Source organism: Nothobranchius furzeri, chromosome 13, assembly GCF_043380555.1.
Source record: "Nothobranchius furzeri strain GRZ-AD chromosome 13, NfurGRZ-RIMD1, whole genome shotgun sequence".
Lineage (NCBI taxonomy): Eukaryota > Metazoa > Chordata > Actinopteri > Cyprinodontiformes > Nothobranchiidae > Nothobranchius > Nothobranchius furzeri.
This window is the reverse complement of record NC_091753.1, coordinates 61444708-61459872: the sequence shown is the minus strand read 5'-3', so window position 1 is coordinate 61459872 and position 15165 is coordinate 61444708. Positions and strand designations below refer to the sequence as shown.

Below are 15165 nucleotides of genomic sequence, written 5' to 3'. Positions count from 1 at the left end.
GTGATAGTAGAGGAAAGAGCACTGAGATCAATATTTTTAACATTTCTAAAAGAAATGGAGTGGGGGATAATTTTTTTAAAATAATGGTAAATTAATTTTAAACGAAACAAGCTTATGGTCCGAAAAGGGGAAATCAGATGCCATAACATCCAAAGGAGTAACACCAGTACAGCAAACCAGATCTAAGGTTTGCCCCTTAGAATGGGTGGGAGCGTTTACAAACTGCTGGAAACCATGGTTGTTCAGGCAGAGTCTTAAGCATTTTGCATTAGAGTCTAAGGCGTTATTAACAAGAATGTTGAAGTCACCTAACAAATCCACATTCTGGGAAAGTGAACATAAAAAAGCTATAAATTAAGATAGTTCATTAAAAAATTCAGAATTGAACTTTGGTGGATGGTAGATAACAGCCAAAATTGTCTGAATAGATCCATTAATTTGTAAGGCAGTTGATTCGAAAGTCCAGTATGAAAAGGTTTGTATAAGAGACCTTAAATTTATCTTTACAGATAAAAGCAAGGCCGCCACCACGTCCAACCGGCCGAGCAAGGCTTAAAAATCCTGCCATGTGAATTCATGGATTTTTTTCACACTCTGTCTCTCACAGTTGAAGTGTACCTATGATGTAAATTACTGACCTCTGTCATCATTTTAAGTGGGAGAACTTGCACGATCGGTGGCTGACTAAATACTTTTTTGCCCCACTGTATATGTCAGGCGGGGCCTTTGACTCCTCCCCTCTCCTGGAACTTCTCTTGATGATATAGATCTTTGTCCCCCCTCCCCCTGCCACACCTGGTGTGAGGGGTTGTGCCTTGGTCTGCCTGAGTGTTCGTGGCAACCGGGTCAGGGGGTTTAAGATTCAGGCATCTGCCTGATAGATCCCGGTGGCTGCCTGGTGGGGTCTGGGTCCCTGGGCTCTGCTGGGTTCCCGGCGGGGGCGGTCGCCCCTGGGTCCCAGGTCGCTGGGTCCCGGGCTCGGCCGGCTAGGGGGTGGGAGGCTGCGGGTGGGCCTGAGGGCTTGCCGCTGATATCTCCCGGGACTCTGCCGGCTGCTGGTTGTGGCCCCCCGGGGCGATCCTCTGTGCCTCTCGGGGGGGCGGGGGCCTTCCTGGTTGCAGTCTCCTTGGGGTTCCTGTGTTCTGGGGCAGCGCCTGGATCTCTGAGACTTGGAGCTCCCCCCGTCTCCTGCGCATCTTTGGGGGGCAGATCTGTGGCCCCTCACACTCTCTGTTGGACGCTCCTATAGAGAAACCTTACATAAACAAGCGCGTGTACACACACAGGTGCTCACATGGGGCTCTCAAAAGTATGGGCTTGGGCACGTTAAACACAGGTCTTAAGACCATGGTGGGCACTTAATGCACTGTGATTTATTATCGTGATTCTTCAGTTAAACAATGTTGATTATATATTTTTTCATCAAGTTGACGCAGTGATAGCTTGATCTTGTTGTATTGTTGTTGTGTCCCTTTTTTTGTGTCTTTTTCTGCAGGTCTAGAAGCAGACTCTTGTTCATTGTTTATTTTTGTGGAAACCCCCCCCCCCCCCTCCTCTCTCCCCACCTTTTCTTTTCCTTTCTCTTTCACCTCTGTCTCCGTGTCTGGTCGGAATTACCAAGCATTCAAAAACAATAAGAATAAAGTTTGAAGTATCAGGCGTGACATTAAAAGCAGACGCTTTGATGCTCCACCTGAGAGTAAATCTGTAAGGCTTGTCACCAGCATTCAGACATCAATTCTGCTTGCTTCACAGCCAGACAGGACACGGTAAAAATAAAAAATAAATAAAAAAAACTTTGGGACTATTTTTTTTATACTTGTACTGTGGAGCACCTTTTGCCTTCTGAGGCCTACTGGATGGTAAGGAAATCCATCCCTGCTAATCTGTCAATGGCTAAGAAAATGGAAAAAGATTTGGATGAAACCAAGAAGTCACTAAACTTTATGTCAGGTGAACTAACTAAAGTGGTGACACAACAAAGTGATTTGATGAAACTTATAGTTGAAGTACAAAATCTGAGGGAAATGGTTAAAGAGAAAGAGAAGAAGATTGAAGAGCTTGAAAACAGAGTGGAGCAGCTGGAGCAACATGCAAGAATGGAGGAGGTGGTGATTTCAGGCCTGGAGACTACACATCGTACGTATGCACGGGCAGCTTCTGGAGGAAATGCTGGAGAGGATGCGCCAGCAGAAGAACTGTTGTCACTGGAGAAACAAGTTATTCAGTTCTTTGGAAGTAAGGGCATTTCTATTGACAGCACCACGACAGCTGCATGCTACACAATTCCTAAAAAACTGGAAAAAAAGCAAAAAACAATAATTCAGTTTGTGAGCAGGAAACAAAGTTGACTTGTTAAAGGTCGTAAAGAAGCTTAAGGGCACAGGAGTGTATGTAAATGAGCACCTGACAAAGAAGAATGCAGAGATTGCCTGGCAAGCAAGAATTCTGAAGAAGGAGAGGAAAATACAGGATTCCCGGATAAGGAACTGTAAAGTAATGATCAAGCTTAATGGACCACCAGAACAGGCTAAGGTGGTGAGCATCAGGAGCCTCTCTGAAGTGGAAAAACTTAAATGATGAGAAGAAGATGGTATTTAGTTCATGGACACAGCAGACTACAAGAATCAGGAATCAATAGATTTTTTAGGTTTGTCAGTGATGTAGCTCATAAATCAAATCTGATAGATTATAATGGAGTTGACTCAGAAATTAAAGGTTGCAGCAACACCCACCTGGACTGTGAATATTATATTGTAGAGGACTTCAAAGTGAGTATGTGTGGATTTTCATTAATACACTTTATAGCAGAAGTCTCTACAACAATTTATCTAAAATCTCAGATTACCTAAATGAGTTCAAGGAGAAATTTACAGTAGTTGCAATTTCAGAAACCTGGATCAAAGATGGAAAAGACTTATTGAATAAACTGGGTGGCTTTGAAATGTTTACTCAGAGCAGACAAAGCAAAAGAGGGGGTGGGTAGCACTTTTTGTTAGGACTGGTTTTGATTGTACGATACTAACGAATATGACCTTCATTGTTGAGAATTTGATGGAGTGTCTGACAATTGAAATTAAGTGTAAAAACTCCAGAAACATCATTATAAGTTGTATGTATCGTAGTCCTGGTTCTTCTATAGATCAGTTTAATGAACGTATTGAAACATTATTTGGGCAATGTAGGAACAAAATGACTTTAATTTGTGGTGATTTTAATATTGATATGTTTAAATCAGATGATAATACTAAAATAGCTGAATTGATCAATTTAATGTTTAGTTTAGGTTACTTTCCGTTGATACTGAGACCAAGCAGGATAACAGCCGATAGTATTACACTGATTGATAATATATTCATAAATCAATCTGACATCAAGACGAAGAATAGCCTTTTTTTAACTGATATAACTGATCATTTACCGGTGTTTACTGTGGTGGGAATGATGAGAAGTGATGAAACATCTCTGGAAAATATAAATTTTACCACAACTAGAAAAAAACTCCTGTTGCAATTGAAGCTCTGAAATATGAACTGCTTTGCTCTGACTGGACTGATGTTTATGTTGATGATGTTAATAATTCTTATAATGCATTTCTTGAAATATTTTTGGGAGCTTATGATAAACATTGTCCTCTAAAATATCATAAGCACAACTTTAAAAAAAGGTCCCCACCCTGGATTGTTAGGGGATTGGAAAGGGCTTGCCAGAAAAAGAAATCACTCTATCTGGATTTTATAAAAAATCCAACAAAGGAAAAAGAAAAAAGGCATAAGGAATATAAGAACAAATTAACTACAATAATAAGGAAGCAAAAAAAGGAATATTATGATCAGCTTTTCCTAAAACACAAAAATAATATTAAGGGTACATGGAATGTGTTAAATAAATTAATAAGAAATACAAAAGAAGCAGGTATAGATATTCACAATAAAAATGGAAAGAACATTGCAAATGAGTTTAATAAATATTTTGTGAATGTTGGCCCTAATCTAGCTAAAAAGCTGCCAGAAGTTGACATTAACCATGAAATAAATAAAAATAATAATACAATGTTTTTGAGCAGTGTAAGCCACAGTGATGTGATCCAAGCGGTACATACTTTCAAAAGTAAAAAGTCCTTAGATTTTCATGGGATAGATATGTCTCTCATCAAGGAGGTTATCCATTGCATTATTGAACCTTTTACTTATATTTGTAATAAATCCTTTTCAAGTGGCACAGTCCCTGAACAAATCAAAATAGCCAGAGTTAATCCTATTTATAAAAGTGGTGATAAATTATTAGCTTGTAACTATAGACCTATCTCTTTACTGCCACAGTTTTCAAAGATACTTGAGAAACTTTTTGTAATTAGATTTGAAGCATTTACCAACAAGTTTGATCTTTTCAACGACCATCAGTATGGGTTTAGGAAGAATCGTTCAACCTCATTAGCAGTTATGGATTTGGTAGAGCAGACTGCAACAGCAGTGGATCAAAAACTTCATGTGGTGGCTGTCTTAATTGACTTGAGTAAGGCATTTGATACAATTGATCACACATACCGGCTCAAGAAATGTGAATACTATGGTCTTCGTGGTAAAACCAATCAATGGCTTGAAAGTTATTTAAGCAGTAGATTTCAATATGTAAATGTTAATGATATTGATTCACAGCTTGAAAGAGTAATATGTGGTGTACCGCAAGGCTCGGTGCTAGGACCGAAATTATTCAACCTGTACCTGAACGACATATTTTCTGTATCGTCTCGGTTAAAATGTATTATGTTTGCAGATGATACTAATTTTATTTGTATGGGAAAAGATATAAGTAAATTATTACAAGAGGTTGAAAATGAATTGGGTTCAATAAAAAAATGGTTTGATTGCAACAACCTATCACTAAATGAAAATAAAACCAAATTTATGATATTTTCAGGGAAAAGGGACAATGACGGTGCTAAGCTGTATTTAAATGAAGTCCCAATTGAACAAGTACATGAAACTAAATTCCTCGGTGTGATTATTGATAGTAAACTCAGTTGGAAACCACATATCAAATATATCAAACGGCAAGTGTCTACATCTATTGTTATACTTTATAAAACTAGTGATGTACTAAATAAAAAAGCCTTGTTTTTGATTTATAGCTCTTTAGTTATGCCTTATTTGTCTTACTGTGCAGAGGTTTGGGGAAATGCTGGTAAAACCTGTGTTGAGACTGTATTTAAATTACAAAAAAAGGCGATTAGAATAGTTAATAAATTGGGATACCTCGAACCAACCCATTATCAATTTAGTCAAACTAAAACGCTAAAATTAGGAGATATTATTAAAGTAAAAATCTTAGAGATTCTTCATAAAGTAGTTAACAATAATATCCCAAATTGCATAAACGTTTATTTCAAACCAAGAGATGATCATTACAATCTCAGAGGTGTATTTATGTTTGAATGTGTAAAAGCCAGAACTAATGTGAAATCAAGATGTGTTTCCGTTGTTGGTGTGAAATTGTGGAATGAGTTAGACGATGATTTGAAGAAATGTACTTCTTTACTAAAGTTTAAAGCAGGTGTAAAGTGTCACATATTTACAGGGTATGAAAAGTATGTATAGACATTAATGAATTTTCATTGTGGTTATTTATATTGGGGAAAATAAAAGAAATGTATATTGGTTATGTATCTTAGGTGGAAAACAGGGTAGGCTAAAATAAGCATTGCTTCTGCCTCTTCCTTTTTTGGTTTAAATTCAAGTTGTTAATATTGTTGTTTTGTTTGAAAAGAAAAATGTTAAGTTAATGCTATAAACCAAAAGAAAGACCGAAAGAAGAAGAAGAATTCTCATATAAACCCTCTGATCTCTATTAAGGTAGCGCGACTCGGGTTGCGAATGACCACAGTCACCAATTCTTGTCATCGTCTATGTACGTATGTCTGATCTCAGAAGTGTGTGTACTGAAACTCTAATTTCCCTCTGGGATTAATAAAGTATCTTTGAATTGAATTGAAGTGTGATATTCTGGCCACAGGGGTCTGAGTGACATTTCATTAACCCTGTAAAGGGTCATTTTAGCACATAGTGGCTCAAGAAAATGATTTTAAAATATAAAATAGTTGCATAGTGTGCCTTTAAGTTGTGCCCTATATGTTATTTTATGTTTGGAGTGTTTAAAGAGGCGGTAGAGACCACAATGGCTGCACGAAAATGTGCAAAAAGTTAAATACTGTTCTACTGGATTTCAAATGTTATGTACAACCTTCGTAAAACACTGCAGTAAACCTAAAACAATCACATAAACCACTGGAGAGACCTTAATGAAATTTTCAGATTAATGCTTGGAGTCAGCCTGATTCTACACCAGGAGTAGGCGATCCTGGTCCTCAAGCACTACTATCCAGCACGCTTTGGTTTTTTTCCCTGCTCCAACACACCTGTTCACTAGGTTATCAAGCCCTGCAGAAGCCTGTTAATCACCTGCTGATTAAACTCTGGTGTATTGGAACAGGCAGACAACTAAAACATGACGGACAACACCAGTCGAGGACCAGGATTTCTGACCCCGTTCTAGATTATGATTTCCTGGTTTCGACCGTATGCTTTGGTTAACTTAATCTGAAGTGTAGGTGAACAGAGTGTCAGAAAGAATTTGAGGGTAATTCCAGATGTTCTTACTTTAGGAAGAGCTGAGATTTAGCCTCCATCAGTTCTACTCCATCTCCCTCCTCAGGCTGCAGAGGCAGACCCGCCAGCAGGGAGACTACTGCCTCCATACTGGCCTGGTCCAAGTCTCTGCACATGAAACAAAGGAAGGGCATAAGCGAGGCGCTCAGGTCCAAACTGTACATTCAGTTAAACATATGCAAGAAGCTGCACCTCGTCAGGCACTTGATGTCATCATCAGCAGCTTGGTTGGAGGTTCCCATCACCCAGTCTGTCAGGTACTCCACCATCTTGTTCCTGCAGGAAACAGCATAAGAGAAACCCACATGAGAAGCTGTTGCAGTTAGAAAAAAAAAAACAATCAAAAAGATGCGAAAATGACTGAAACCCAACTTACCTGAACTTCATCTCCTGACAGAAGGACAGGTCATCTCGTCTCTCCATCATCACCTCCACCAGCTGGCACAGCTTGGTTTTTATCTGGATCGCATGGACCACATTCCCCAGGATGCGCACATACCTGAGTGGATGAAAACAGACCCACGATCAAATCAACTTCCCTTCTGGACGTTGTGCAGATGGAGAAGTCATCTTTGACACATCCACAGTTAAGATTTGGTCCTCCCTCACTCAGATTTTCATGTCACAGCTCTGCTAACCATTACACCCCTGGCATTCCACACTCTGAAGCCGAGGGTTTTCTTACTGCCTCTCACAGAAAAAACATCATCAACTTTATTTCTATAGCACTGTCCATCGACCAGGAGATGAACCAAAGTGGTGTACACACATAAAAGAAGACATTAAAACTACGATGGACCCTGCAAGAGCCAACAAACACACATAAAAACAAATAAAAACAAGAGATTTAGTAAAACAACAGCAGGCTCAATTATCTATAGATATAGCTAAAATGCGTGCTGAGGGAACGCCACAGTATAAAAGAGTCTTCTTCTGATTCTTAAAAAGCAGCAGCGAAGATGCTTGTCTGACCTCCAGCAGAAGGTCGTTTCACAGCTTATAGGCCAAGACCGAGAACGCCCTGTCTCCTTTAGTCGAGCAGTTCACACGTGGAACCACTATTAAGTCTTGCTGTGCTCCCTGAGTGCACGTTAAGGGTTGTACCGGGTGAGTAGGTCAGACAGATAGCTTGGAGCACAGCCCTGCAGGGACTTAAAACAAAGTCAAGCATCTTAAACCTGACTCTAAAACCAGCTGGAAGCTGATGTAGATGAGCTAAGACAGCAGTGATACGTTCCTGCATCCTAGTGGCTACCAGGAATCCAGCTGCAGCATTCTGGGCAAACTGGAGCCGGGCTAGTGCAGCCTGGCCACCGCCCGAGTATAGGGAGTTGCAGTAGTCTAGGCATTAAGTGTGCACAGCTCGATCCTGGAAAGGCTAAGATGGAAGAAGCAAGAGCGCACCACCCCGTTTACACGAGTCTCTAACTTAGGTGACACATGGAACACCACGCCCTGATCAGTGGCCGGACCTTTCTTTGTGCTTCCGTTTTTACTTTTGAGTGAAAACCTAAAACATCCTTTGATTGTGTTTGAGCAAACAGAAACCGTTTCAGGTGCCCTGCATGTTGGACTTCCATCATTTCGAGGATTTTCCTCTGGGGTAGATGTCATAACCTATTGTTACCTGACCAGGTTGAGCATCATGGTTTCGATGCTGGCCTGTCCCAGGTGTTCAGAGCTGCCTTCTGTGTGACTATCCAGCAGGTTCTTCATGATGGCTATGGTCTGCTCCACAAACTGGGTGTTTGTGTCGTTGATAGGAACCTAAGAGATCAGAGCCATGAGTGCTAGTAACACACATCAGACCAGCCCAGGCACGGGCGACAGACACAGCAAACGTGTGCATACACAGGGTGGTGTGCAAACATTTAGGCAGGTGTGGGAAAACTCTGTGAAGTAGATACAGATTTTAATATTTCTCTTGTTATTTTGTGTCACCAGTCATAGATGAGTGGTGAGAGGATTTATATCTTAGTGGAGTGAAGCTACATGTGGAGCAGTGGTCTGTCACAAACCCCCACACAGCTGCTCTTACCGATCCCTGGGTGTCAAAGAACTTGCCAATGCTGTTCTTCAGCTTGTTGAAGAGCATGGGGTAGAGGACTGGGCTGAGCTCAAGACCCAGCAGGTCTTTAACATTGGTGCGAACGTGGAGGCCGACCCGGTCGTGCCCACAGACGAGCAGCGCCAGCAGCCTGTCCAGGAAGCGGCCCACGGGGGTTTCATTGGAAGCAGATAAAGAGCAAGAAGAAGCCATGGTGTTGGATATGTCGCCGGGCCCCATGGAGATCATGGAGGGTTTACGCTCACTCAGGGGCCCCATAGGAGGGCTGTAAGTGGCTGGACCTGGGGTGTTGCGCTGCTGAAGACACACCCCCCCCAGAGCACACAGGAAGCCCGTCATGTTGATCCACTCCTGCTGTTGGAGAGCAGAGACACTGTGAGCAGCACAGAACCAGCAAGGGTCCATGTTTGCCTGTTCTTTCAGAAATAGTTGGGTGCTTCTGAATCCAAAACAATTTCCAGATGCTCCTCTACAACTGACTCAAGATGGCCGCTACAGGTGAACAACATTAGCAAATAGAAAAACGACTATAGCTTGGTTCACAGGAGCCGTCGTACGTCTGTGTGGCTAGAATGGAGCGTAGCGCCAGGATCACATCAGCTGCAAAGCGGATCCTCACCAAATGTGCGCGCTGTTCCTCTGTTCACATCAGGCGAGAATTTGTGATGAGTGCTTCTGCTCACGCCTACTGTTTTCCAATTAAATATATTTGTTTGTAATCACATCTATGAAATCCATCTTTTCATGTAAAAAATGCATTTAAAATGATGGAAATGCGGTTTCTCCGCAGGACTGTGTGTGTATGTTTGTGTCTTTGTTCATTTTTATTTCTCTAGTCTGTTAACATGCACAAAAATTATCACATTTTTCAATCGTGGTGTTTTATTTTGAAACATTTCTTTATTTAGTTAAATTTATCAGCCTGCCTCTTCTGTATTGGTTTGACTTCCTGCCCAGACGGCACGCGAAAAACGTAAGAGCACACGGCGAAATGACTGCTGCCCAGCGCGAGACTTTGTCACACATAACAGCTGATTTGATGGAGACAGAAGGGCGCCAAACAGAAGCGCTCTTCCATCCACGGTGCTTCACAGCGCATCGTGAGGCTTCCACATCTGATGTGATCCAGACGGTTCACAACAGCATCCTCAAGCACAACATCTTTGTTTTTGCTGCCAAAATATTTAATGAGACCATGACGTTTTCAGTGCCATGCGTACCTGGCCATCATCAGCCTTGTTTTTGGGAAAGTTGAGTATCTGTTTGGTGGTCTGCTCCCATTTAGTGTGTGTGTCCTCCCAAGCCTAAAGGAGAAAGAAAATTATGAATAATTAGACATGAAAACAGAGTCTGCACTGGGGTTGTCACGGTGTAAAAATGTAATCTCACGGTTATTGTGACCAAAATTATCACAGTTTTCGGTATTATCGTGGTATTTTTTTAAACATGTTACATTTTCACACAATTAAATAAACCCTGTATGTCAGGAAAATATTGTCCTCAGTTTGTGTCTAAATTTAGCCTAAAATGTGTTATTTTGTAATGATGTTGTTTATTTGTTTACATTTTTCCCCTTTAGTCTTTAAAATAGCAATATTTGCCCATAAATTCTTATTTTTTGTCTGTTTGATGTCATCATTTTAAAAATATTAGACCAGATGATACTCAGTACTCAAGTAGCCTTCTAATCAGATACTTTTTTACCCTTACTTGAGTAATAAACCCTATATCAGGAGAATGTTGTCCTCGGTTTGTGTCCTTCCAGTGAGCGTTGCAGATGTGGGAAAATGTCATCAGGCAGTAATCGTTGTTAAATTCATAATTATTCTCGGAGAGAGACCAACTCTTATCTGCCCCTGGGAGCCCCGTAATGCATAGCGTCATTTCAACATGGCGGTGTCCGCGACACGGTTTATATGCAGGTAGCGGCGCTGCGGCTGCTTTATATAGCGACTCGTTGCATTCTCCCTCAACCCAAATCCTCGGATCACGCATTTTAGCTAAAACGCTAACGTTAGCTTGCCTTGCGTTGACTGTAGAGTTGTGGGTGATGGTCACGCAGATGTGTCATGAGATTTGAAGCGTTGCTGCCTTTCACAGACACTTTTTCTGCACGTGCTGCAAACAGGATAGCCGTCTTCTATCAGCTGTCCCTCGGCATTCTCCACATATCCAAAAGATGCCCGTACTTCCCACTTTGTCTTCTTTGAGGGATAACAAATGTCCTGAGTGCTGCCGTCTCCTCCTCTGGCCATTATTTCAGCTTTAGCTTCAAGAAAGTTTTGGTTGTAAACAACAAAGTGCGCATGTGCCGCCGGCAACTTCAGCAGATGATACGGTGGTTGGTAAGGGTCACCGCGCCTACGGTAATCCACGAGATAATATAGTTTTAAAAAACATGACGGTTATTATTATTGTCAACTTTTTTACCGGGGTTTACCGCTACACCGGTTACCGTGACAACCCTAGTCTGGGGTGAAAAATATCAAGGTGACTTCCCAGGATGTGAGCAGAATCTTGTTCAGAATTATTCACTTTACAAATGTGTCGTCAGCTCATTGTTACCAAATTAAAGATGCTCACATGGCAGTCGTGACTAACAAGATGCAAGCACACCAGTACAACACTGAGCAGTACCTCCATGTTTCCTGGTGTGGGGTGCTCTACTCTTCTCAGCAAAGCCATCACCCGTTTCTGTAAAGTGGGTCGGCCTAAAAAACAAAGCAGAAAGTTAACAAAAGCAGCAGAATGACCAGAACAGACTGAAGAACATCACAGAGCTGTGAGCTGCTCAGCCCGGGACTAAAATACTAATAAAGCCTCCATCATTCATATCCGTTAGGGGTGACGTGGCTCAGGGGTTAGGAGTTTGCCTTGTAACTGGTGGGTTGTCGGTTCAAACCCAGGCTGTCTGTGTCAGTCATTGTGTCCTTGGTCAGGACAGTTCACCCTCATTGCCTGCTGGTGGTTGGAGGGGTTAGTGGAGCCCCGGGGCAGCTGTGCTATAATACAGCCATCACCACCGGCGTGTGGATGGGTGAATGACTGTTGTGTTAAGTACTTTGACAACTCTGACTCAATACTACAAGTACTATAAATGCAGGCCATTTCTCTTTTTTGTGTTCATTCCTTTTATCTTTCATTTTTAACAATCATCTTACACAATTCAATTCAAAGATACGTTATTAATCCCAGAGGGAAATTAGAGTTTCAGTACACACAATTCTGAGATCAGACGTACGTACATAGACACAAGACAAGAATTGGTGACTGTGGTCATTTGCAGCCCGAGTCGCGCGACCGTTATAGATCAAAAGGGTTTATGTGAGGATAGAGTCAGGGGGAGGGAAAAAAGGCACTTCAGAGTTACCCTCACCAGGGAGGGCAGCTTTGCTCTGCAAAAAACACCTCAGACAGAAATGCAACAGACTTCAGACGTTACACAACAGAAGTGTCCACTAGGTGGGGAGGTGGGGTTTGGGACTCTCCTCACATCAGTGCGTGCAGCCGCATGGGGCAGCACTCATCACCTCTGTTTGGACAGGGGAGGGAGATAATGGGTTAGAGAGCACAATGACTCCTAGATACGGTTCCACGGCCTTCACCGGTCACAGTCCCGCCCAGGCTGGGATAGGGAGAAAGGGCATAGCGACGGCAGCATTCCACATTTCTTCTGAGGTGGCAGGGGGTTTCACTTCAGCCTCACAGGCTCCAAGGACACCAGATTCAGATAAGAATTGTTTTGGGTACAGACAGAGATAATTTCCTCTCTGCCTTAAGAGTTCTGTTGGCCTATGACCCCTCCAGATCCAATAATGGCGTAATTAATCTATCCCAATCCGTGCTGATCCGTCAACTCTCTCCTTGATGGAATCCACCTTCTAAGCCAGAGCCAAAGTTCCAAGCTTACGACTCATCTCAACAATTATATGAGTTTGTGTGTTCACAGCGCGATGCATGCCATCCCTGAGCTCCGGGATTGAGCCAATATTCCTTGAAAGCTCGTTAATTTTCCAGTACCAAAACAATGGATATCCAGACGTCTTCAGAATCCTCTACACATAGCTGAGAGAGGCAGATCAGGTTCCACTGTTTCCAGGAGTCCATGATATACCCAGCTGGCTCTGTCCCAGAGGGGCATCCGGGAGCCCCTTCTCCCGCTCTCATCGTTGAAAAAATGTAGTCAATTGCGTTGAGAGACCAACTGACCAGGTCCATGTTTAATTATTTCCAGTTTCCAGAAAAGATGCAGAAAGCGCCGTGCACACAAAGACAGACAAAGAACCTTGGGATGAGGAGGGAGGGAGAGGAGAAAAAAGCATCTGTAGTCTCCAAGAGCCAGAAGAAGAAGAGGGTAATGATGCTGATATGTGTGGACCGTGCATGTTTCACTTTTCCTTATTAGGGACAATAAAACTGAACTCACCTGGAAAAAATGTGTGGAAAAAAATAATCAGAAATGCATTTTTGGCTTTTCATACGTCTACGTCTCGTTTCCCTCAGCTGTAGATCAGTGGATCCACTCAGCTGATGGCTCTACCCCTTTGACTGACGATGGCTCATGACCAACACATTCTTTACTCTCATGCATGCACTGCATGTCACAGTGGGGGCATCAGCACAATCAGACCTCAGTCATGTTGCTACTAATTAAATGCATCACAAACATATTTTGACATTCCAGTAAAATACCCAAGCAGAGCAGTCAAACATGCTTGTAGATGGTTTTTGTTACCCATCTTCCTTTAAAAGCTTCCTGCACCCATCTCAAACTACACATGCTCTGTAGTTTCCCATCATTAGATCTGGACTTTTTCTTTTCTTTTTAACCACTCCACTGTGCTATTGGATCTATGTTAGATTAGATGTTGTGCTGAAGAAACACACACATCTGCTTAAGAGCTGAATGCTGGATTCTGGCTCTTTTGTGCCATCTACAGGTGAACAGCTGCCAGTGCACTCACCCATGCACTCTTCCAGCTCTATCTATCTCAAATGCAGCTCCAAATCAGAGTGAGTCCTCCCAGACTTTTTCTAGAGCTACCTGTACTTGTGTGCATGGTGATTTCTGATGAGCTGTAAGGAGCTACAAACTCCAGCTGATCAGATAATTAAAGACGGAGTCTGGATGTTTTCGCCCTGAGCATCAGTCGAGTCTGCATCTACCCCCAAAACAGGAATTTAACTACAACATATCAAACAAAGCTCGATTCACTCGGTTTTTAGTTTCATTTAACTAGAAATTACACTGAATCTGGTTTATGGGACAACAATGCTTTCTGGCACAGATAAGAACCCATTTCAGTTCAGCTCAAATAATAATAGCTAACAGAAAACTCTTATATTTCTGATCAACTTAAATATTTCACTGGTGGAATCTAAAACCTCCTTGTGGAAGATCTGTTATAGTTAGAGTGAATTAGCACGAACAGATGATTTGGTTGTTATTCCTGCTTTGAAATTATGTTTCCACGTCTCCCAATAATAAAATAAAATATCTGACTTAAAACTGGGGAATGAAGACAGACAGACGGACGGATGGTACTGACCCGTTCCCATCATGGTGCTAACAGAGGCCAGTTCACTGAAGGTAGCATAGTTAGGCAGAATCGTCTGGACGGGCACCTCATCAGCTGCGCTGCGGATATCAGCCTCTTCACAGAGATGGCGAAAGCAGGACATGGCTACCAGCACAGCCTCGGTGTCTGGGCTCCACAGAAACATGTAGAGACAGACCTCCAGCTTGGTTTGAGCCTGCCAACAAAGGGGAATGCCAGCACCCATAGTGGCACAGTCCTGGAATCACAACATAAAACCAATTAAACAACTCTGACAACTGTCTCAGATTAGCTCCTTTCACCTGGTCATGGCTAGCTTTAGCTACTCTTGCTAACAACGCAAAGAGCTGTGTTAGCTGTGTTTCCCTTACCGGAACTCTAGGGTAGTTCCTGGGACAGGGAGATGGGATGTCCCAGTCCTCTCAGCTGTTGTGTCACCATTCAAATTCAGCCCTTTCAGACCTTTGCACAGACGGCAGCTTATCGCATCTAATTTGGTAGTGAGTGAAGTCACCGATGAGCGCCAAAAAGCATCCACAGAACATTAAAATCATTTACTCTGTTGAAGTAAATCATAATTTAATTCGTTCAGAGGACGTGAGCAGCTGTGTGATGTAAAATGTGGTGTTCAATGACTAGAAGTAATGCCATTTTTTTAGTGTTCTGTGAGACAACAAAGCCCCGTTAATTAGGTTGTGTGTGTGTGTGTGTGTGTGTGTGTGTGGGGGGGGGGGGGGGGGTCCGGTGTCGTGAGTTAGATCTTAAGTCTGATTATTTTCTTTTGCTTCCAGTCTGCTTCACCAGCAACTCTTCTGATTGTACTAATGCAGGTTGTTTTGGACATCTGCTGATGTCATTTCCTACTGAATTACAA

General features: G+C 42.3%; 1 protein-coding gene across 3 annotated transcripts in view; it reads right to left on the bottom strand.

Moving 5' to 3' along the window:
- nf1a (neurofibromin 1a) overlaps nt 1–15165 on the bottom strand; it is a 226240-nt gene that overhangs the window by 124728 nt on the left and 86347 nt on the right. For 2 of the 3 annotated variants that reach the window (XM_070543730.1, XM_070543732.1), the window contains exons 17-24: nt 14283–14529; nt 11371–11444; nt 9954–10037; nt 8704–9087; nt 8293–8432; nt 7042–7164; nt 6858–6941; nt 6657–6773 (exon numbers count right to left, since the gene is read on the bottom strand). In XM_070543730.1, the coding sequence (XP_070399831.1) occupies nt 6657–6773; nt 6858–6941; nt 7042–7164; nt 8293–8432; nt 8704–9087; nt 9954–10037; nt 11371–11444; nt 14283–14529 (1253 nt within the window). The remainder of the gene's footprint in view (nt 1–6656; nt 6774–6857; nt 6942–7041; nt 7165–8292; nt 8433–8703; nt 9088–9953; nt 10038–11370; nt 11445–14282; nt 14530–15165) is intronic. The other variant, XM_070543731.1, reaches the window with a different exon arrangement.